Below are 21,596 nucleotides of genomic sequence, written 5' to 3'. Positions count from 1 at the left end.
TTCTTTCCTACCAGGTTTACGTCCATTGCATCACCGACCTCCTTTCTCAGCTGGATGCGGATGTCGAAACGGGCGCAACCGCAATTGCCGTTTAAGCTGTCCGACCTGTCATCCGAGTTCTCATCCGCGCCGCTGGGGCTAACTCTCCAACTTACGCTCAATTGCAATCTGAGGTAAAGATCCTAGATTGTTGGCATCGTCGTAAATGTTTCGACCACGACATTGGAGTTGGAAGGAGAGACTCCACTGACGGGACGCAAAATAGTCCTCGGGCATTTCTTTAATCAGAACGCGCTTTGAAACGGAAATTGATGAACCTAACGGTCAGCCGAGTGACCATGAAGCCTTCTGCGGTGAAATGGTTGAATTAGGTTATGCGACCGTATTGCCCGTTGTCGAATCAGCCGAATTCGAAAATCTCCTTTGGAACTATCGACCGATCCGGCGGGATCCCAGGATATCTGCCGCTGGTCGAACGGATCTTTTCTATCAAACCATGTGCGTAACTCATGTACTCCGCCTTTAGATTCCACCTGCTTGGAGGCACGTGACGCTCTTGAATCGAAATCAAGTAAGGTGCGTTTCATCGATGAAAGGATCGTCGATGACTTGGAATTTGCCACCCCTGCTACCGTACTGTGTTCCGAAAGAAAATCAAAACAAGCTTATCCGGGCTCTGGTGCGCCAAAAAAAGCGGATTGGAGAAGAGATCCATCGATTGACCTCCGGATAGGTGCTCTATTTGCGGAAGATACCCAACAAGCTGCCTCCTCCTAACACTTTGCTGGGCCAAGCTCTCACTTGGCAAAAGATCTGCTCTTCAATCGTGACTGACAATAACCCTACCATAGCCAAATCGAAAGAAGACACAACTTCTATCCCCGTTTTGTGTTTTCACTATTTCATTTATTATTGATTAATTTTATCTATTAATGAGAGAAAAACGATCGGAAAAATATATTTTTTGTCCAAACTTTACAAGTTTCAACAAGAAACTTACTTGTTGTGTTTGTTTTCCAGTTGTCGGGTGCCGCATCATTCTTAAGTCGCAACGTGGAATTACAGTAGATCCGATAGTTTGGCGCAGTAAAGTGTTCACCACAGACACAATTTTTTCGAAATAATTCATCACCATCTGAAAAGTCCCGTTTCAATCCTTCGTGTTTCCTAATTTCACTTATCCATCGACCACGCAAAATGGCATTCGAGGGGAACTCGTGAAAAGACACACGTTTTTTTTTTTTAGTACCAGTAGTATTATCACACCCTCGCACTACACATCTTTGGTTGACCATTCTGCAAAGACTAAAGAAACACGTGTATAAACGTGAAGAAACGATCCTTTATTTCCATTCCCTACCCGTAATTACAGTTCCCTACCTTATGTATTTCCGTTTAGTTGTGAACAACACGACAAGATTTCTATATGACAGTAAGGATTGTGAAATAAACTAATTGTAATTAATTATTACCCCAGAATAAAATGTCTGTGTCATAAAAATTTATAACATATCACTAACAAATTTTGAATATTATTTTTATAAATTTTTTTCGTTCCTTAGGATTTATTATGTCATTTTCAACGAGGTAGCATTTTTAAACGCCAGATGGCGAAGTTCAACCCTCATTTTTTCTTGTGATTGGCTATCACAGGAGAAGGGCTAGGGAATTTGGCCACGCCTCTCGCCTTCATGGCAGTGGTTACCAGTCTACAGGCCTTAACCATTAAGTAGGCCATGGATTGTTGTTCAATGCGTATCGTATTAGCATAGCAGACGACATTACACAAAAGTGAAAACGAAGTCGTAAAACGAAATGGTGAAACGGCACATATTTTTGGGTCTAACTTGAGAAATGCGCAGATCAGTGGTAGTTGTGCGACACTGAAGTTGAGTAGAATTAGGTCAAACATCTTTAGAACTTTCGATAGCCGTAATTTGCAAGATTTTCTGATTTTATAAATAATCGTCGTCCTGTAGTTCTTGCGAATCATGGCTCTCCCAAGCTCTCCAATAGACTGGAATGAATCACATGTGAGAGAATGGCTTACCGAAGTCGGATTTGGTTCATACGCACATGTATTGTGTGACGTCCATAAAATCAACGGAACTGCCCTGTTAATGCTCTCAGAAAAGGATTTGAAAAGTCCACCTATCAACATGGAGGTATGTTTTGAAAATGAAGTTGTTGTATATAACTGTCCTATCTTCTTTTTATCTTCTTCTTTCAGGTTCTAGGAGATGTGAAAAATCTAGCTATTCAACTTTTTCTTTTAAGGATGAGACACGAGGAGAAAATTAACAAATTGGGGTTTCCAATGAGTAGCAAGGCCTTGTTGGCCCTCCCTTTTCCTTCCAAAGATACATATGGATTTCCCAAGAAAAAGTTGGCTGCCATTATTAATGCCAAAAAAGTAATGAATTTTTCAGGTGAATACATCCATCAAAATGGAGTTGGAATGGAAACAAGAGAAAGCTCTCCTGAATTCATAGTTGATGAGCTCAATTTTTGTAAGTTATACTTGTATTCAATTTCCCTAGAATTTTTTTTTTGAAATTTTCTTAATTTTAGTTGTTAGCCCTGCTGATGGGTCTCCAACAAGTCCAGGAATGGCAACTCATTTGGATCCAGAAATTGGGAAAACATTTTTAAGCATCACTTACTTTGTTGTTGTGACCATTATTACTTCCCTTGTGATGGTCACAGTGCATGATCGTGTACCGGATATGAAGAAATATCCTCCTCTTCCCGATATATTTTTAGACAATGTTCCGCTTATTCCTTGGTAAGAGTTTTCCTTAAAGGATGATTCCAACATTTTGTCTTAATCACTTTGTTTAATTTAATTATTAAGGGCATTTGATATGTGTGAGGTGTCAGGATGCCTTCTTCTGATAACCTGGATTTGTGTTCTTGTCTGTCATAAACACAGGTATCATCTATGCTAGTATTTTTTAAACATGAAAATTATTTGTAATATAATATTGTTAATCTTTCAGAATAATTTTGATGCGCCGGTTTTTCGCCCTAACTGGCACAGTTTTTTTATTGCGATGCGTCACTATGATGATCACTTCATTAAGTGTTCCAGGTTCTCATTTGGAGTGTGCTCCGAGGGTACGTTCTGTTCTGCACTTAATTCAAGTTCCAGATGTTTACTATTTTATCTGTATTAACAGCCGTATGGTGATATATGGGCGAAACTAGAAAAAGCTCTTGAAATATGGCGAGGTTCGTATGATTGTTTACGTATCATTTATTTATGCTATGATTATTATGATTGATTGATTAGGTTTTGGTATGAGCGTCCAAGGAGTTCGTACTTGCGGAGACTATATGTTTTCGGGACACACTGTCACATTGACTATGCTCAATTTCTTCATCACAGAATGTAATATTATATTTTTTTCTAATCCTATCCACCCTTTTTCGAAGAACATATTTTTTTTCCCTCGGCGCCAACTGTAGATACCCCACGTAGATTGTATTTTCTACACACTTTCAGTTGGATTTTAAATTTATTCGGGGTTTTCTTCATTTTGGCTGCAAGAGAACACTACTCCATCGATGTCTTCGTTGCTTTCTACATATCGTCACGCATGTTTTTGTAAGTAGCACAGTCGGTGTGTAATGTATTCAAGCATAATTTATGAATGTATCTTGCGGCTTTTAGATATTACCATACGCTGGCCAATTCCCGCACTTTGAAACAGGTTCGAGTTAAAACAAATTCATCATTCCACATACTGAATCTCTAATTCTATTTTGAATTTGTTTACAGAGAGACAGATACCGTGCAAGAGTTTGGTTCCCACTTTTCAGCTTTTTTGAGGCGCGCATTGATGGAATGGTTCCGAATGAATATCAGTTGCCTTGGGCTCACTTTACCCAAGCATCGGTTTGTAACTTCCGTCGTCGATTGAGAAAGATTTATCTTAAAACCTGGAAAAATATTTGGACTGTCCGTTCCGTTGAACAACGCTCCAGTGACAAGATCAAGCCTGCCGTTAGCAATAAGCGATCAAAAAAGAAGAATTAGTTCGACATTATCCGTTAGTAAGAGTAACGTATTAAGTTGTAAACTCAGTTTAGTTTCATCACTGGATTACCTCTACAGTATGATCGACTGCCCTCGTTCGTTCCTGTCCTGACCTCATTGTCCTTTGCACACACGTAATCTAATCATAAATAGTCCTCTAGCAAGCACAGATGCACCTGATCCATTCTAGTATTTCTTTTTGTAATATCTAAATTTTTTAAAATTTATTTAGCAGGAACAATTTTGAACTTTATTACAAGTCAGTTACAAAAGTCCATGTTTGAAATAACTGAATTGATGTCTGTATTTCTCAGTTAGTGGTCGTATACGCCTACAAATACCAATATTTGTTTTACTCATTTTTTTTTTTTTTTACATTAAAGCGTACGTGTTGCAGTATGCGAAATGCACGTTGAAAAATACATGCCTCTTCCAGTGTGGCTCTCTGAATACTCAATAAATGATTACAGTATCAAGAACTATTGGTGTGAAGTGTGATGAACTGATTAATTTTAGTCAAATTAGATAGAACTACTTAGATATTTGTGAACCCCAGTTCTACAAAAAAATTTAATCCAAATTCAAAACTAATATTTTTTAGATTGGAAAGAGAAACAACGTTCATTGAAGCAGGTTGGTCGGATGGAAAATCTCATACGCAGCAGGGGATCAGATTGAAATGAAATATGAAATTGATTTGCGAAATTTTTTAAGATAATTAAATTTGCATTATGCACGCTGGCAATCGAAAATTTTGTGTTTTTGAAATCTCCAGAGCACATATAGGCCTATCCAAGCTCTTTCCTTGTACTCCTGCTTTTTTCACCACGCCTACCAGATGTCGTCAGTATCGTGCATAATTAAAGACTTGCAGACGAATGGATTTTCAGAATTGCTGGAGCTTTTTTTTAAAGTTAGTCGAAATTCGATGCAGCCCAGTAGTCAATCATAACTAAATTATTTTGCTATTAAAACAACAAAAATAATGTGCCAGTTAATGTTCTACATAATAGATTTAAATTAAGAGTTATTAAATGTGATACAACACTGAGTCAAGAAATGAGTGTTTTGCAAGAAATGGTGTATCATGCTCACTGTGAATCATGCATTAAGGTATCATTTCCATTTGCACCTTATCTATATTCTCAGTTAACTCATAATGCTTTTAATTTGATTTTAGATATCCAAATGCACCAAGAAAACTATTGAAGGTGAATCCTGTGCAATTATATGTTGCCAAAGAAAATGTGGTGCTAGTTTTCACAGCTGTAAAGAAAGTGAGCACATTCTACTCTGCCCTAATGTTCAAGAACCCTGTATCAATGTGAATTATGGATGTCCCCATGTTCTCTTGAGAAAACATCGTGGGAGACATCTTGAACAATGTCCAGCTAGTTGCTTGCCATGCAATGCAGAGTGGAACCGTTGGCCACTGTGCACCAAGGAAAGGCAAATCCACATTCCATTTGTTCAGATCAATCCCCAACTCCGAGAAGAGCAGTTAGGTAGAGAAAAACAAAAATTATTTAAAAAATGTTTCAACTAAATGAAGGTATTGAAATAGATGTGGCCTTGGCACTTCGTGATCAACGCATTTTGAACGTATGGATGAATCTTCCTAGAAAAATTCAGAAACTTATGCGATGTAACCTCACACCAAGACATCCTGCAATTCCCCTAGTTTTGAGTTTGTGGGAGCCATCTATAAAAAAGAAACTCAAATCCATTTCCTCTGAGGATGGTTTGTCCAATGTGAGCACTCCAAGGCAGTCTGCTGAAAGAAGTGATAACAGCATTTTGAGCGTTTCAAGCGCCATTTCCACCGACGACGAATCTCCTTGGGGTCGACGCAAAAAACCACCAGGATTACTTCAAAGCGTTTGCGCCCAGCTTTTCAACAAAAGTACTGGTCACAAACAAAAAACAGCTTCGGTCTCTAATCAAGATGATTATCCATATTCAAAAAATGAAGTAGTTGAAGAAGACACACTTAGTGATGTAAGTAACGGACTGGATGATAGTAGTATTAATGAGCTCGTCGACGCAGCATTTGCAGATTCTGGAAACTCGGGACTTTTACCAGCAAACCCCCCAGAATTACCATTGCTTACGACTCTTGGCCTTGACTTGTCGATTGAGTGCATACCGCGCTACCAGAACAAACCCAAGTCGATGTATACGTTTATCTGCGCTCAAGACTTCCGCCGAGATGAATTCGCCTGGCATTATCGCAATTGGGTAATGTGACAAAGACAGGTTTGGATATCAGATCACCAACGTTCAAGTTTGTTTTAGCATAGCGAAATACATGGTGGTCTAGACGGATGGATGGAGCAAAGGTGCCCTCTAGCCAGGTAACTAAATATTTTCTTTTCTAAATATTTCTCATTTTTATTTCGCCAATACGTAATGGTCCTTAGATACGGATGCTCGTTTGCCCGACGACGTATGTTTCCAGTTAACCCAGACCATCGCGTCATTTACAGTTCAATCGTTGAAAGTTTTGGGGTTACCAGGACCAATTCTTCTGCATTTGATCATGTTAGTACTCCTGGTGAGCTCTGTTTAACTGATCTTCCATTCGAGGTTCTACGAACAATAGCCGGTTACTTGGATGGATTCAGGTAGGCCTATTTGGATTACAGATGTCTATGTCGATTATGTTGTAATGATTTTTATCTGGTGTTTACCATAGTATGTGTCACCTGTCGGTTACGTGCCAACTTCTTCGCGAGGTAGCTCGCTCTCTACTTTACAACCGTGGTCTGGTTACTGCTCATTGGCAAAAAACCCAGCAAGGAGGTTGGCATGTTACACATCATGTAAGTAGAGTAAAAAGAATTGGATTCGTTCTGGACAGCAATTTAATATCATATGTTTGTTTTTTTCGAAATTAGCGGTGGTCTTTCAGCACTTCTTTCAGCCCTGTAGAACGTTGGGGATTTGAAAGCGGCTCACATATCAGCAACCACCTGAAGGACTGTCGCTACAATATTAAGTTAGTCAGTTACATTTTGTTTACTTTTTATAAACAAATGTACTAATGCTTTTCATTGAACAGATCTTCTTATGTCTTTCCTAATCGCGTTGCCTTACCAGGATTTACGGAGACCATCCCTTCCGATACTCTGAATTGATCAACGGTAGATGTTTCAAATATTTAAAATACGCTAGTTATTTTCGCCATCTCCTCGCCTTAGTCCACATTATTACTCATTGGGCGGCAGTTAAAATTTCAATAGATATTATAATTTTGTTCGAAAAAATATCGTTGTTCAATTTTGGAAGAAGGAAGCGATCAGGTTTATGTTTAGAAAATTTACAATATCTATGTGAACCTTGAGAACTAATTGTGGTTTGTGCGGTAGCCAGGTGATGTAAGGAAGCCGTAAGAATTATACGTTGCTACGGGTTCTTTTGGACGAGCAGTGTAGGATTCACCGTCATTTTCAGCTGCCTTTAGATATTGGAATTCCGGTAAATTTTCGGGTGCATCAGTAATAATTGTGTCTCTTTCTGATTCTTGCGCTTCTTGTTGGCCACGTTGGCTGCCTCGGTAAACGTAAGGTGAGGTGGACTTGATTTGAGAAACGATGAACTCGTTAGACGTTTTTGTAGTTTCCTTTTGTTTAGGAGGAATTTTTGTCTTTGGTTGATCAGTTTTTTCTTTGATGGCAACAGTGCGAACGTTTCCAGTTCCTTTTTCAAGATCTAAGTTGTAGAAATGGAATTTATGTAAAATCTCAAGTAACAAAGTATTTTATTCCAGATTATTTACTCTTCGTTGGGTCCCCAATTTCGGTAGATGATGTGCTAGCGGTGTATTTGCCAGATGCTGTGTGAGCAACGGTGGCATGTTCAAAGTTTCGTTTTATTTCTTCCGTTTTAATGATCTGGTCATCGGCAAACTTGAACGCTGTTGTAATAACATCCACTTGGTTCTTTCCGATTTCACTTGAAGAGGGGCTGTTTGATGCCTTGTCCACTGAGAAAGATTCATCTATTCTAGGCAATCCATTCTGGCTGGCAAAAGCTGGTTAAAAATAACGACTTGCTCATTTTTTCTTTTTTTTTTTTTTAAGTTATGACAACGTGATTCACTTGAAAGATTATTTGTAAATTACCAACTGATAAATTGTTGATGTTTGTGCTAAACTGAGGTGGAAACTGAACGACATCGGACAGGGAAGTGCGAGTAGGTAAATCAAATTTAATGCTGGTTTCTACTGGACTAATATCGAAAAGGTCCTTTCTTCCATTATCTGCACCTGTGCGTTTGGAGATAAATTGAAATTTCCTCCACTGATTTTTTTTTTCGCTTCCTGTTGCCTTCCGTCTCGAATCGTCATGCTGGTGTCAAGTCGCATCGTTTTGGGTAAGAATGGGTATTTGTGAAATTAAATTTTTTTTTACAGAGGAAACATGTTTGCATTCGTGTTAGCAAGTGAATTTGTGATTTTAAAATGTGAAAAACACCTCATCCCAGTCAATTCTCAGTGTCTTTATGTCAAATAGCAAATAAGTGAAGACTATCTACCAGTGCTAGTGCTTCCGCTGAATGTTTCTGTAGATCCACTAAGGGAGGGATCAAATGGAACTTGATCTACGTTGGGAATCACAACCCCGAATCGTGCTGCAATTGGGTCGATCTCTACTAAACTAGAAGACGACGGTTTTTGGTCATTGTTTGCATGGTGCCCAAAATCACCAAACGCTGAAAAATCTGATATATATGTTGAATAACTTCCTCTTTGGCCACCTCCGTTTCCACCTGTATGTATTCCTATTTTCGATAAAGGGAAATTTTTATTGTATGTTCTAGATTTTGCATGGAAGTAAAGACCTATCGGATGTACCTGTCCCAAGTAATAAATCGGCAGGCTTGATTCCATCGCTTATTCCACTGCCTCCGAAACTATCCGAAAACAGGTCGCCTTTGTTGTCCCCAAAGAAATTTTCCGAAGCCGAAAACTGGCTAAATCCGGGAGGAACTGCCACTCCATAAATTGCTGCAGCCAAACTGCTTGCTTGCGGCCCTGATCCATCACCATTTGGATAGATAAGTCCTCCATTTTGTAAGTACCCCGAGTTTAATCCTCTGCCAAGTGTTCCGAAGGAAATCTAATGTTTGATCCGGGACATTTAGATAAGTAAAAAAAAAAAAATATTGTAATGTTTACCTGTGAAAGTGATGGTATAATGACTAGAAAAATTGGGAAAAGCACTTGAAACAGACCCCGATTCATTGTAATGGTTTTTTCTTTGGGCATTGACCGATTGAAAAGCTATTACAAGCTACCGCTAGCTATGATAAACTGAGCCCAAAATGAAATTACGCACTTGCATTTATAATCATGTCTTAATTCGCATGAGTAACTTTGACTGATGCTTCACTGGACTACTTTTCATTTTCAATGTGACTACAATAGAGTTACGGTGATGAACCGTTCACTGTTGGACGTTTTAAATGATCGGCCCGTCAAGCAGTTTGTAAAAAGCTACAAATTAGAAGTGGGGCGATTTCCAAAACTGTCCCATTTGTCTTATTAACAAGATGTGCAAATCTTCTGATAAATTATAGTAGCTTTCTCATCTTTGATCTAAACCGTAACGAAACTTTCTCTTCCCAGAATGAAGGCGAGCTGATGAGAAAAACAAAAATTGTATTGTGGGACAAATAAATCTCCAGAAAAGTAGAATAGAAGCAAAACTGATGGTAGGCATCAAGTAATCAAACGTCAGTGAGTCGTTTCCTCGATTAAGATTCAACAAGCTCGTCGGTCCTATCATTAAATGAAGATAGATCTGCATGGTTATCTGCAAAAAATCAAGCGATCAAATTTACAGAATGTACGCATCGTCATAAATAAAATCAAATTGAAATTTGAAGTAAAAAAGGGGGTGCGACTGGCGGGAAGGATACAAGATGGGTTCCAACCAAAGGTATTTAATAAATGGCGTGCTACGCCGTAGAACTAGTAGTAATTACAAGTACGCAGTAGTATATTAAAACTGACAAGGTTTCGCATAATTGTGAAACCATAGATTAACAATGGCGTTGTTGCATGTTGTTGATCTTTCGCTTTCAGACATCATCTGAGTAATAATTACGCTTAACGATTTTGACAGTACAACTTTAGGTTGCAGAAAATCTGCGTACTTTAACTCCTCTAAAGTGAATTGACGCTTCGTCGATCTGGACGATTCTCCTTTTTTATCCATGTAGATATGTTGTGTCTGCTCTCTCCTTTCCCCTTGTTTTTCCTTTACCAAACCTCTTCTTTTGGATAGATTAGTTGGGTACTCTTCATCTTCTTCATTGAAGTTGCGTGCAATTCTCCTTTTTCTTGGAGTGGAGGTCTTCCCACGAATGGCTAGCTTGGTTCCGCTTTCTCCATCGACATCAGATATCTTCATAATTATGGTAAGGGAAACGGTAATGCAAAAAAGTTTAAAAAAACAGAAGGTTGAGAAAATAACATTAGCCTTACCATTTCAGATGCTAGCTTTTTCTGGGGGTGACATTTAAAGGTGTGGAAATGTAAAAATTCAGATTTCCGGAACACCTGTAAAATTCGATTTAAAATGGATTCATTATTCAGAACAACAAGAACAAGATATTGATAAAAACACAACCTTTCCACAATTATTGCATGGAAATGTTCTTCCGTTAGAATGACTCGTTATATGCCTCTTCAATGTGCCGTTTGACGTAAATTTCTTAAAAATAAAAAGTGCAACTGGTAAGCTACAACTCAAATTTAAAGCAATCAATTTCTTTACCTTTGGGCAAATTGTGCAGCTAAACGGTTTGTCAGAGTTGTGTAATCTGACATGGGAACGGAAGCTATGCTCCTGAGAGAACGTCTGGAAACTCTTATTAATAAATTTCAAGAAAATCGAATATCAGCTAAATAGTTACCTTATCACAACGATCACATTTATAAGGCTTAATTCCATAGTGAACATTCAGGTGTCTTTCAAGAGATGACTGGAACACCTTCCCACATATTGGACATTTTCCTTCGTTTCTAAACGACTGCAAAGGTAAAAATTAGTACAAGACCTTGCCTATTGATTAAATTAGATTTGTAGGAAACTTACTTTGTATGCTTTATTCTTGCCTAGGTTCTTTTCACTAGAATTCACGATCTCCTTGACTTTTCCTTCGTGTCTTTTTACAGATTCCTTTTTGATGACCGGTTCCAAGTCACTATCCACGCTTTTTTCCTTTGAAAAAACAATTACATGAAGCGAATTAAATTTCAGGAAACAAGGAATCGTAGATGCATAAATGATTCTTTACGTACTGTAGATTCAGTAGACAATTGCGGTGGATGATTGACGTGTTCAATTATCTTGATAGGTACTAGAGGCTGTTCAACTAGCACTCCAGACCCACGCTCAGGTTTGATTAGCTTCATGCACTGGCTCCGAGTCGGCCAATCGTTACAAAATGTCCATCTAGATTTGCCGGTAGCCCATTTCTTGATACACCCCGAAATTTTTTCTAGAGAAAAAATATAATAATAATTTGAAACAAAAAAATTGCGTAAAATTGGGGTGGAAAAAATACATGGTTGGAATCGTTTGTCTGTAGGTCTAAAAGAAAAAAAAAAATAAATAAAAAGATGGATACCAGTGAAATGTTTTCTGTTGTCAATCCAGGCTTTGCGGTTATCATAGGCAATTTTAAAGCGACGATGTTGCTCAGCCTCTGAATAAACTTTAAGCCCCTTTAGAATTCGTTGTTTCCAAGCAAAGTCCACATCACTTAAGTCTTCATCAGGAGTTTCAGTCTAAGTTCACAAAAAGTTCAAATTGATTTGTGTCCTTGTTTCTTGAGCACCTCTTGCAACTTAAAAACAAAGTATTCAAAACTTACTTTTATTGAAACGGTTTTGTCTTCAACAAATTCCAAAAAACTGTTGGCTATAAAATAAAATAATATTAATAATGGTTTTTAGTAAAGCTTGCTATAAAAACAAACCTTCTGATGTTTCAGTTTCAATAATATAGTCTGTACTGTCCAGAGATTTGATTGGAATTGTATCAACATCAACAATCATTTGAGTTACTTCTGAATTTGACTGCAACTGTAACTTGTTTTTATTCACTGTTTCATTCTGGAGAGGTTGAGGGCAAACATGGGTGCCTCTTGCTGATCGTAGTTGTCCTCCCTTAAAGACTGCCCGACAATGGCACCAGGAGTAAATGCAACGCCAATATGTAGTATCACCAGACCGCCTGTTAACCATGTACTTACACCCATTTATCAATAGCATTTCATTGCCCACACGACTCTCCCGGAATTCTACTCTCAAAGATGCTTCCATTGTAGCATTCTCCATTATGAAAACCAAGGATAAGCATACATGCAAAACTGTAGTCAACTGATGATGTATATACCAATCTGATTTGTCAGACTGATACAAGAGATATCTACTTTTTCTCACGTGTTACGACTGGTAACAACGAAACTGGCACTGAATAGAGGGATAAGAAGTGAAGCTAGACGATGTTCTCTGGTTTCGAAGTAAGAAATTTAACCACTTCTAACCAGCACAAAACATTGCAATGCAACACTATACGCAACTCTTCTTTCGATTTTAAATCGATTGCGAAGCACTATTCTGACAGACAACGAATCTTCAAAAACGTCATCAGCAGAAAGTTGTTTGTAGTTCCAAACTTTTCACGATCGGCTGTGCGCTGTGGCCATAAAACGCTATGGCGCCAAATCTTTCTTGTTTTTTTTTAAGAGAATGCGAGAAGAAATCGGAGAAGAAGTAACCGGCAGCCTCCGGCAGTGGCAATGAAAAAATGGGAGGATACCAAATGAGCAAAGAGGAGTGGAATAACGCTGAATACAGGAGAGAACAAATGACAATCGCGAAAAGTCAAAAACTGGTCGGAAGTGCCAATAAAAGATAAAAGCATAAAATTGATGCGCACTTTAAAAAATAATAAAAACAAAACAAAAAAACATGTAATTTTATTTCAACAACGTAGTAGGGGAGGGGTAGGGTGTGTCGGGGATTCTTGGGTTCTTGCTTTGTGTAATCACATGCGTATCTTATTACGTATGTATAGAATAATTATAAGCAAATTGTTCGAAACGATTCTAATTTCAGGTTAAAAATTTGAAGTCTGAAAAAGAAAATTAGAAATTAGCAAACATTTCTAACTGTTTTCTCAAATTATATTTGAACTGTTTTTTTTTTCTTGAAACCAAGTTAACCAGAACAAGATAGATTACAAGATGAATATTTTACTGAAAATTTAAATACACTTAATAACAAGCGCCTCAAATTTGTTAATGATCAATCGTTTTTCATGGTTTTTCCCAGGTTTTTCCGCGTTGGTTTTGACGCTGGCAATGCTGGCTGGGTTGCTGATCCATTCAATCAAAATGTAAGCCGTGCAAGAAGAGTCTTTTTTTCCAGGACTGTGACAAGTTTAATAAGATTAAATTGTTTTAATTTTTTCTCTGTTTTTGTAAACGTTTATTCTTTATAAAGTGCAGTGTAGAAGTTTTATTTGAATCAGCAAGTTTTAAGTTTTAATTAACCTGTATGCTACAAAACTTAAATTGCAGTTACAAACACTTTTTGGGATAACATCACCATGTCACATACTTAAAACAGGTTAGTGTGCTAAAAAACATACATTTGAGATCCTGATGAAGTTTTTCTGTTATCTTTATTGGTATCTTTATCTGTTATGTTCATTGGTAGTGCTTAATCATGTGAAATTGTCTATTTCCATGAAGTTTGTTGTAAATAATAATTCTTGTTGAGGTATTGGTGCTACAAATGCTTATATGATCCACTTACAACAACCCAGTTGTCAGTGCATTCTACAGGTTGCAAGTCCTACTTTCTTAGGTGTTTTATTTTTTTTTCAATAACAGAGTTCAAGCAGCTCAACCACAGGATCGTAAAAAATGCATGAGTTATTCACCCAAGTTTTGACGAAAAAAGATTTGTCTAAGGTAAGTCCTTGTTTATCAAGTTTTGTTAATGTTATTTGCTGTTTCATTACCAAGATGTATTTTGACGTTTAGGCTGGAGACCTTTTTTCTGTTGATGATAAATCCATCATTCAAGATCTTTCTGAAGTTATTCATAAAATTAGAGAGATTATTCATCTTTCTGAATATAAAAGAAATGCAAACGATCAGAGTGTTGTTGAAATTTGCATCACAAGAGTGACTTCTGCCATTAGGTAATCCATTTTTATTTTTATTCTATTAGTTATATGTGTACCTGTGAACAAAGCTTGAATATTTTTTTATGTATAAAATTAAATTTTTTGTTTCAAATGTATAGAGAAACCGGCTCTATTGAAAAACATGCAGATGCTTTGGTTGCTCTTCTTGAGTCTTGTCTTTGTCACAGTTTGGCACCATCCAGCAAGGGAGAAGATCCACCACATACAAAAATTGCATCTGATGTTCTTTCATGCATATTTTTGGTTAGTTCTTCTTACATCCATTCAATTCCAAATTTCTACCCAAATATTTGGTTTAACTTTAATTCTAAAATTAATTTCTTACTTATTACACCTCAGAATTACAGCAAGAGAGGGGTGATGGAATTAGCACTGCCAGTAGCTGTGAAGTTTCTACACAAAGGAAATCGTGATCTATCGCGAAATCTGTCCTCCTATCTCTCCCTTGCAGCCATTAACAACTCGGACTTACTGGCCCAGCATATTCAGCCAATCATTGATTCGTTTATATCAGGTTGAAAATTTTATATGGAGGATATCTAATTACAGTTGAACATTTTGATTTCATTTTTTGATATTGATGTAGGTAATTATGCACTAGCTCGAGTGCTGCCCCAGGTATATGCTGTTAATCGAGAAGCAATCCACGGACATGTGATGACCCTAGCATCGCTATTACCCCTCTGTGATACACCGGAAAAAATATCATTGTTGAGTCTTCTTGGTCCAATCGCACGCAATCAGCCTGCCTTATTGGAAGCAAGTCTACCTCAGCTTTGTGATTGTCTTTCTGTGCCTTCCGCCATTCCAGCCACCCTGCAGCTTCTGACAGAAATGGCAGCGTACAAGGCTTCCTTGTTGGTAGATTACTCATCAAGAATCAAAGAAGCGGCTGAGACTTCGCCGTCAGTTGTTTGCTTGGCCGCCCAAGTGATAGCTCGTATAGGGCAAGTAAATGAAGACCGCGGTCAGGAAGCTTTAGACTTCGTCGTCCAACAGATTATTCAAGCAGAGAATCATAACATCCCTTCATTGTTGCGAGAAGTAGCCAGTTTGTGTGCAACTCACCCGAAGTTGCTTACTGAAAGACTTGTCAACAAATTGGAAAGCTACGTAGAAGCAGCACCCAGTGTCGCCAAAAACATCTATCAACAAATGAAATCAAACCTATCAGCACAGCGTAGTGGACAAGGAGTTCCCAAGAACAACGCCAACGTCACTGTCCTTAAAGTCAACGGGGAAAACCAACATGGCACCGCTACAAATCATCATCGACTCTCGTTGCCACTTCAAGGTTTTACAGGCAACTTGTCGAGTGTCAACAACGCAACTTCAAACAACAATCGCGCTTCACTCGGCGGATTCGTTAATGTCGGTAATATGAGTGTGCCGATTTCAGTAGCTAGTGCTGTCTTCAGTGGCACACCTGTTTATAACTCACAAGGCATTCCCGTCCTTTTGACATTTGGACCTGGCGGCTTGAACATTACCAATCCCAGCACGACTACTTCGACCAGTAACAGCAATAGTGTCTCCAATTCTGGTAACAGAGTAGTTGGCAGCAGAACGAAACAGGCCGATGCTAGTCGCTCTACACCTAGGCTTACACCACCTACAGTGCCCGGTAGCAGTGCGGTTGCAGCTGCTGTCATGAATCGATCTATGAGCTGGATCAATGCGGTCCATATGAGTACCAATCGACTCAGCCCTAGCCCTGCTGGACCTGTTATACACAAGGGGAACATTGCCCGATTTGGTTCATCTCATCAAATGGCTATTGGTGGAACGCCTTATGGACCAAGTCGTGAGGCCCATGGTCCAGGAATCCACAATCCAAATCAAGGTGGACGTGGAGCTGTCTTCGCTAGTCGGGGTTCCCGCGGTAGTCTTTCTACCAATCGAGTACAAGTTTCGTCTGGAAATGCAACCGCAGTCACTAGCAATATATCTGCATCTTCAGCAAACAACCCAATGCGCAGCGTCAGTGGAAGTTTGACAACGATGAAAGAAGACCCTGAAGCTGATCTACGAATGAATAGTTTGGTTTTTGGCCACAATAACCCAAATGTCGGACTAGGTGTTCGCGATATAGGGGTCATAGCTGGCTTGGGTGGAGGAAATCACATGACACCTTCACCCACCATTGCTCTATCTCCCATTAGTCGAATTCAGAATCCCACGCCTTTCTCCATGATTCCTTCAAGCCTGTCCTCGTTGGCTCCTTCGCCACCTCCTATTGGGCAAAATGGCGGTGGGAACGCTAAGATGCACGACGAAATGATCCAGTCGGCTGTCGACAACCAGCACCACAAAGCATCCATGAATACTCTGGCGTCTCAAAGCACTTTATCTTTCCACAATTCAAGCGTAACCCTCAGTAATCCATCCGGTCAACAGCAGCCCCAACAACAAGTGGTCGTGAGACGTAACCATGCACAGTCTGGCAATTTTTCGGGCAACCCAAACGGAGAGAGGAATAGACAAGACGATGCTGTGGGTATGGCAGCGTCACAGCGTATTAGCGTCTTTGAGCCATACCCCATGCAAGATGCCGTTAAGCACTTTTGTGACAAACATCTTGATAAAATCAAAGCCTATATGGAAAGGCTAATGGCGCGACTACCTTTACCTGTTAAATGTACCATTGAAGAGCGTCGATCAAAAAAACACGCCAAAGTGCACTTTACGTGCCAAGGCAAGAGCGAATATTGTCTTTATGGAAAATCTTTATTTGCTCTAAAAACAAAACATCCTAGACTCTGGATTCACCTTATGTTTCTTGCCCTGCAGGTACGTGTCTAAACCACTTATAAAATGTTTTCCAGTAATCAGTTTATTTTCATTTTGTTTGCTTTCCAGGCAAGGTCAACTTCGGCATTGAGTACACGAGATGCATCAGTCAGCAGTTTGAAAAATTGCTGGGATATCCTCAAGTGTGACAACCGCTCTTTCTTGAATCTAGTTATGTCTGCCTTCCCGTCTGCTAAAGACCAAGATTGCCTTATGCATGAGCTACAACAAGACCGCTTCTTTGACGTGTTCGAATTCAATGCACCTGCTGGAACGTGGAATTGTTTTCTTTGCAATCATCCGGAACGAGCGCCTGGTTTTATGCAAGAAAATCATCCTTTGATGGAGGGCCAGCTCAAAGAAAAGAGGAACAAATGGCTCATTTTCCGACGCTGGAGGACACGTTATTTCACACTGTCAGGTGCACATCTTTCTTACAAGGAATCGGTAAGCAACTTGTTGTACTGTAGAAATGCTTGAGTGTGCTTGGAAATTAAGAAAACATTGTTATTTTTTTTTACAGAAGTTGGATCAAGATGCGACTCCGATCGAAATTAATCAGATTCGAAGTGTCAAAGTAGGACGTCAAGGCAGAAGCATCCCAAAAGCTTTTGAAATTTTTACCAGCGACAAGACTTATGTTCTTAAAGCTAAAGATGGTAAAAATGCAGAAGAATGGGTTCAATGCCTTTCGATTGCGGTAGCTTCGTCGCATGCTCGTGACACTCCTTCTAGACCACCTTCCCAACATTTTTCACTAGCGCAGTCACAATTCGGTTTGAGGACGGCTGTTTAAAGCAGTTATTTCCAAACGCCTTACAGAACTTATCAACGTTGATGTTGGCAACTTTATTTTTATATTTGAACGACTCAAACTCACCCCATTCTATAAACAACACTAATGACCATTTATCTGATTAAGCCATTGCTATTCGGAATTCCTTCTTTATTTGATTCACGAAGTCATTGCTACACATCCATTCCTCTGCTTCAAAATTAGAATTATCGTGATACGACTGTCAACATTGGATATGCTGGAGGTTAAAACTTTTTTTTTGCTCGATTCAAATTTAACAAAAGATTCATCAAACTATTTTCACGATCGTGCTTCCTACCTATGCCTTGTTGTTAGTATGTTTCGCCGTGGTTTATCACCGTGTATTGGAAACCACGGACTTGTTATATAATTTAGACTTAAACTCCCGCGGATGTATGTTCTTGCTTATTACGACGGGAAAACGTCAAGAAGAAACAGTCCGACAATACATATCAAGGTACATTAATTTAATTTAACATATTTATTTTTGCATTATTCGGGGTTGCCAAAGAAAGAAGTGAGCATCATCTTCTTTTAATAACAACGGAAGGAGCAATAGGAAACTGGAGCATCGCCATTGTCTGGTTTTTGCCACAAGAAAAAAGAGATCATAGTGAACGGTAAGTTATGCAGTATCATGGACCGGTTTTGGCCGTACTTTCTTTCTTCTTGTTTTTTTTCTTTTTCCCACCACCTTTTTTTCGTATAACCTTCTTGAAACCTACCAACGTAAAATTAAGATTTAATCGCCGTAAAACATTTAGTACAAGTATAGAGTCTGACCTTCTTCGGGTTCGAACGTAAGGGGTGGTCGGAAGAGCGCTCGCTGGATAGGCAACACAGCGTAAGGATCGAGCGCTACCCAATTTTCACTTACATCACGAACTGCGTTGGCAGTGGTATCTATATCCGCATAAATTTGGTGTAGATCTAGTGATGAGGATTCCTTATCGGTCGATTCCCACACTTGTATACAGATTCCATCGTGAAATCCATGTCTAAGCAGGAACTTCCCGGGGCTTAAATTCATATCGCATAGGGAAGAAAGGACAGCCCATACATTTTTCAGACAATTTGCTGGTTTGTTCTGGGTTCCATACTGAAAACTACTCTCAGCTTCAAGACATGCAACGTCCTTTTGTTCGTGAACAAGTAAATGGCCGGAGTACGCATCCAAACGCACTAATAAAAGACAGATAGATTTGATTTACGTTTTCAAGATTTACAAAAATGACCCACTTACTGCGAAGAAGGTTGCATTCTGGTCTCAGATACAAATCCATCCATTGCTCATTTATTTCACGGGGAGAGTAGCACTCTGCTCCGTACCAAGGTTGGTATTCAGTTTTGGGAACCATTAAAAACGTTTTCAATGGGTCATCGGGTTTAGCCTACAGGCAAATACGTTTGTTTTCTTCAATAATGAGATTATAATGAAGTATCTTGGGACTTACTATTGCCGTGTCAACGGAAGATCGGACAAGAAGGCGAACTGATTTTTCGTTGACTTTTAAGTCCCATGTTCTGTAAGTTAGGTTTTCCTTCTTTTTGGGTTGAAAATATTCCTGAGGATTCTCTTTTGAAATAGTTGAAGTGTTTTTCGGGATTTGCTTTCGCTGTGATTGCATCATTTTTTCTTGATCCTTAAGAATGACGTTGAGCAAATTGGTTGTTGTGCTTTGACTGGCTTTAAGTGGACTCTTGATATTATTTTCACAAAGTTTACCCTTTATAATTCGTGAACTAGAATCGTTTCCGGCACTTGAAATGTGTTCCCCAGTAGTCTTTCTCTTTTTCTTAGGAGACTGACCATATTCACTTCCTGTATCAATAACTAGCGACATTCCTGATGAATCTGAATCGCAAACAGTGGATTCATCCTTCTCCAAGATTTTAATCTTCTCTGTTATTTCTGGAATTTGTCCTTCTTGAAAACCGACGTTTTTTGAATTGCCAAGTAAGCAAGATTCGGATTGATGGGATGTGCTCTTTTCAACGCCAAATGTTTCAATACTGTCAAGATTCACGTCATGAGATTCAAATATATCTTCAGGGAGGTCTTCTGTGACATTCAAGGGATTTTCTCCAGTTGATTCTGAATGTCCGTATTTTTGGCCCGACCCAGGGTAATTGTAGCATTTGGAAATTCCGGTGCTAAATTGACGCTTAATGGCAAATCTATTGAAGAAGGCATTTTTTTCGACCACAGACATCTCGGCTGGAGGAAGCGGTTCATCAACAAAAATAAATTTTTTAATTTCGCCTAGAGGTTCAGTATCAGTTAGTTGTGTTCTATGTGAGTACTCCCCATTTAATTGAAAATATGAATTTACCTTGAACAATAATTTCCTTTACTGTTATCGGAATATCCCATGCACGTCGAAAAAGAGGACCGACATTTCCTGCAAGGGAGGACAAGGTATTCGAACTAATGGTAATATTGGCTCCGTATTTGGGAGCAAGTTTAGCAGCGTTCTCATCTTTACTCACTTAGAAAAAAACTCAAGTGTGTCAGTAAGTAAGTAACAAATGTGACACATGTAACGTCGAACATACCTTGATATTCATTTTCGAGATCTTTTGTTGGATATCGATTGTTTATGACATTTTGTTTTCGTTCTACTTTTACTACCGTATTCATCTTAGGGAAAATCTGATAGGGAATTAGGCCTAACTCCAAAACAGTTTGATCTAAAGTCATGTCTAGGGTTATGATGTTCTCCTTGGGTATAAGAGTAATATTTCCTATGAGCTTGTAAAAAGATGGATGCAGACGTACAGTTGCTAATCTAGTCTATGCAATACAAAATAGAAAAGTGATAAAATATGAAGTAAATTAACAGCCGGTAAATCCTTTTTTACCTTCCAAGCATTATTGACATATTTAGCAATTCCAGGATCTAAATTAGTGTAGGCAGATGGATTGTTCTTCATGATGGTTTGAGCAAATATTTGAAATTCCTGTACTTCATCTTTAAGCCTTATTTGTGTCTCCTTTCTTTCATTTTTACATCAAATTATGGAATGATAATTGTCTAATTATTTTCCAGTTAAATTTAGCTGATAAAATGAGTTTAAACAATCTTTAACTATACCTTCATATGAATAAAATCATTTGCTTCAGCTGGAACTCCTTTATTAAATGATCTCATGATGTTAATGATCGTGAACAAATAATCTTTCTGCTCTCCAACATTCAGAATCGATTTTTTTGGAAATGGCACTGGTAATTGGATTTTCAGCACCTGTCCTTGGCCACCTGGAACTTGCACAGTTTCACGTTTTAACTTGCTAGGAGACCATGTTTTGCCTCCTGAATTTGTTTTCATAAAAAGTTGTTCTTCATTTGGCCAAGGAGACTGAGGGATCCCATGGAGGGAGTGAAATGCTGCAGAGGAACTTTCAAAAACATCTTTGGGGAAAAAACTGCTAGATTCATCAACAGCCTTATCCCTGTAAATACAAAACATTGTATATTTTAGCTAGATAATATTTTTTTATTAAATAAAAAATAGGCATAGGCAATCTCACCAATTTATACTCAAAAACCCCTCCATTGTCGGTCTAATTAATAATAACAAAACTCTGACATCTATTGGATAATTAACTAGACGATTAACTGGAATCGTGCTTATACAACGACTAACGACATCTGTGGTGGGCTGCGTTAGCAAGGTACCGGAGGGCTGTTTATGAATTTTTACTCGCACTTTTATT

At 38.6% G+C, this 21,596-nt stretch overlaps 6 protein-coding genes across 13 annotated transcripts; 3 read left to right on the top strand and 3 right to left on the bottom strand.

Moving 5' to 3' along the window:
* Positions 1-1,759: 1,759 nt before the first annotated feature.
* LOC124344163 (sphingomyelin synthase-related protein 1-like) lies at positions 1,760-4,479 on the top strand. Its single transcript, XM_046797634.1, has 10 exons — positions 1,760-2,165; positions 2,231-2,510; positions 2,572-2,785; positions 2,855-2,932; positions 3,000-3,117; positions 3,180-3,231; positions 3,293-3,391; positions 3,469-3,607; positions 3,674-3,713; positions 3,782-4,479. The coding sequence occupies exons 1-10, from the start codon at positions 1,992-1,994 to the stop codon at positions 4,037-4,039; spliced, it is 1,452 nt and encodes a 483-aa protein (XP_046653590.1). The 5' UTR covers positions 1,760-1,991; the 3' UTR covers positions 4,040-4,479.
* A 435-nt stretch (positions 4,480-4,914) lies between these two features.
* On the top strand, positions 4,915-10,793 carry LOC124344152 (F-box only protein 30-like). 7 transcript variants are annotated; one of them, XR_006919563.1, is made up of 11 exons: positions 4,916-5,152; positions 5,220-5,544; positions 5,604-6,277; positions 6,335-6,393; positions 6,460-6,663; positions 6,735-6,861; positions 6,937-7,037; positions 7,101-8,414; positions 8,862-9,114; positions 10,169-10,463; positions 10,539-10,793. XR_006919563.1 is itself a non-coding variant. In XM_046797617.1 (8 exons), the coding sequence occupies exons 1-8, from the start codon at positions 5,099-5,101 to the stop codon at positions 7,174-7,176; spliced, it is 1,620 nt and encodes a 539-aa protein (XP_046653573.1). In that variant the 5' UTR covers positions 4,916-5,098; the 3' UTR covers positions 7,177-8,747. The 7 variants fall into 7 exon arrangements, 1 of the variants encoding a protein (XP_046653573.1); XR_006919559.1 differs by having other exon boundaries at positions 9,670-10,463; XR_006919561.1 differs by having other exon boundaries at positions 8,862-9,982.
* LOC124344165 lies at positions 7,329-9,346 on the bottom strand. Its single transcript, XM_046797637.1, has 6 exons — positions 9,220-9,346; positions 8,896-9,160; positions 8,577-8,822; positions 8,164-8,307; positions 7,818-8,072; positions 7,329-7,750 (listed from the first exon to the last, which is right to left on the bottom strand). Exons 1-6 carry the CDS (start codon positions 9,307-9,309, stop codon positions 7,386-7,388), a joined length of 1,365 nt encoding a protein of 454 aa, XP_046653593.1. The 5' UTR covers positions 9,310-9,346; the 3' UTR covers positions 7,329-7,385.
* Positions 9,683-12,991, bottom strand: LOC124344147 (zinc finger protein Xfin-like). 2 transcript variants are annotated; one of them, XM_046797610.1, is made up of 11 exons: positions 12,030-12,988; positions 11,925-11,971; positions 11,679-11,838; positions 11,350-11,549; positions 11,144-11,269; positions 10,962-11,078; positions 10,823-10,906; positions 10,676-10,759; positions 10,531-10,605; positions 10,200-10,450; positions 9,683-9,856 (listed from the first exon to the last, which is right to left on the bottom strand). In XM_046797610.1, the coding sequence occupies exons 1-11, from the start codon at positions 12,388-12,390 to the stop codon at positions 9,853-9,855; spliced, it is 1,509 nt and encodes a 502-aa protein (XP_046653566.1). In that variant the 5' UTR covers positions 12,391-12,988; the 3' UTR covers positions 9,683-9,852. The 2 variants fall into 2 exon arrangements, with proteins under 2 accessions (XP_046653566.1, XP_046653565.1); XM_046797609.1 differs by having other exon boundaries at positions 9,683-10,450; positions 12,030-12,991.
* A 450-nt stretch (positions 12,992-13,441) lies between these two features.
* On the top strand, positions 13,442-18,345 carry LOC124344100 (ventricular zone-expressed PH domain-containing protein homolog 1-like). The gene is made up of 8 exons (XM_046797541.1): positions 13,442-13,686; positions 13,955-14,033; positions 14,106-14,266; positions 14,371-14,515; positions 14,612-14,786; positions 14,859-17,062; positions 17,132-17,509; positions 17,586-18,345. The coding sequence occupies exons 2-8, from the start codon at positions 13,986-13,988 to the stop codon at positions 17,856-17,858; spliced, it is 3,384 nt and encodes a 1,127-aa protein (XP_046653497.1). The 5' UTR covers positions 13,442-13,686; positions 13,955-13,985; the 3' UTR covers positions 17,859-18,345.
* LOC124344117 (little elongation complex subunit 2-like) lies at positions 18,126-21,520 on the bottom strand. Its single transcript, XM_046797565.1, has 9 exons — positions 21,411-21,520; positions 20,975-21,332; positions 20,742-20,873; positions 20,436-20,673; positions 20,213-20,368; positions 19,334-20,142; positions 19,123-19,270; positions 18,663-19,061; positions 18,126-18,600 (listed from the first exon to the last, which is right to left on the bottom strand). The coding sequence occupies exons 1-9, from the start codon at positions 21,434-21,436 to the stop codon at positions 18,515-18,517; spliced, it is 2,352 nt and encodes a 783-aa protein (XP_046653521.1). The 5' UTR covers positions 21,437-21,520; the 3' UTR covers positions 18,126-18,514.
* Between the last annotated feature and the right edge of the window lie 76 nt (positions 21,521-21,596).

Source organism: Daphnia pulicaria, chromosome 6 (assembly GCF_021234035.1).
Source record: "Daphnia pulicaria isolate SC F1-1A chromosome 6, SC_F0-13Bv2, whole genome shotgun sequence".
NCBI lineage: Eukaryota > Metazoa > Arthropoda > Branchiopoda > Diplostraca > Daphniidae > Daphnia > Daphnia pulicaria.
The sequence above is the reverse complement of the archived record's forward strand: the minus strand, read 5'-3'. Positions and strand labels throughout refer to the sequence as shown.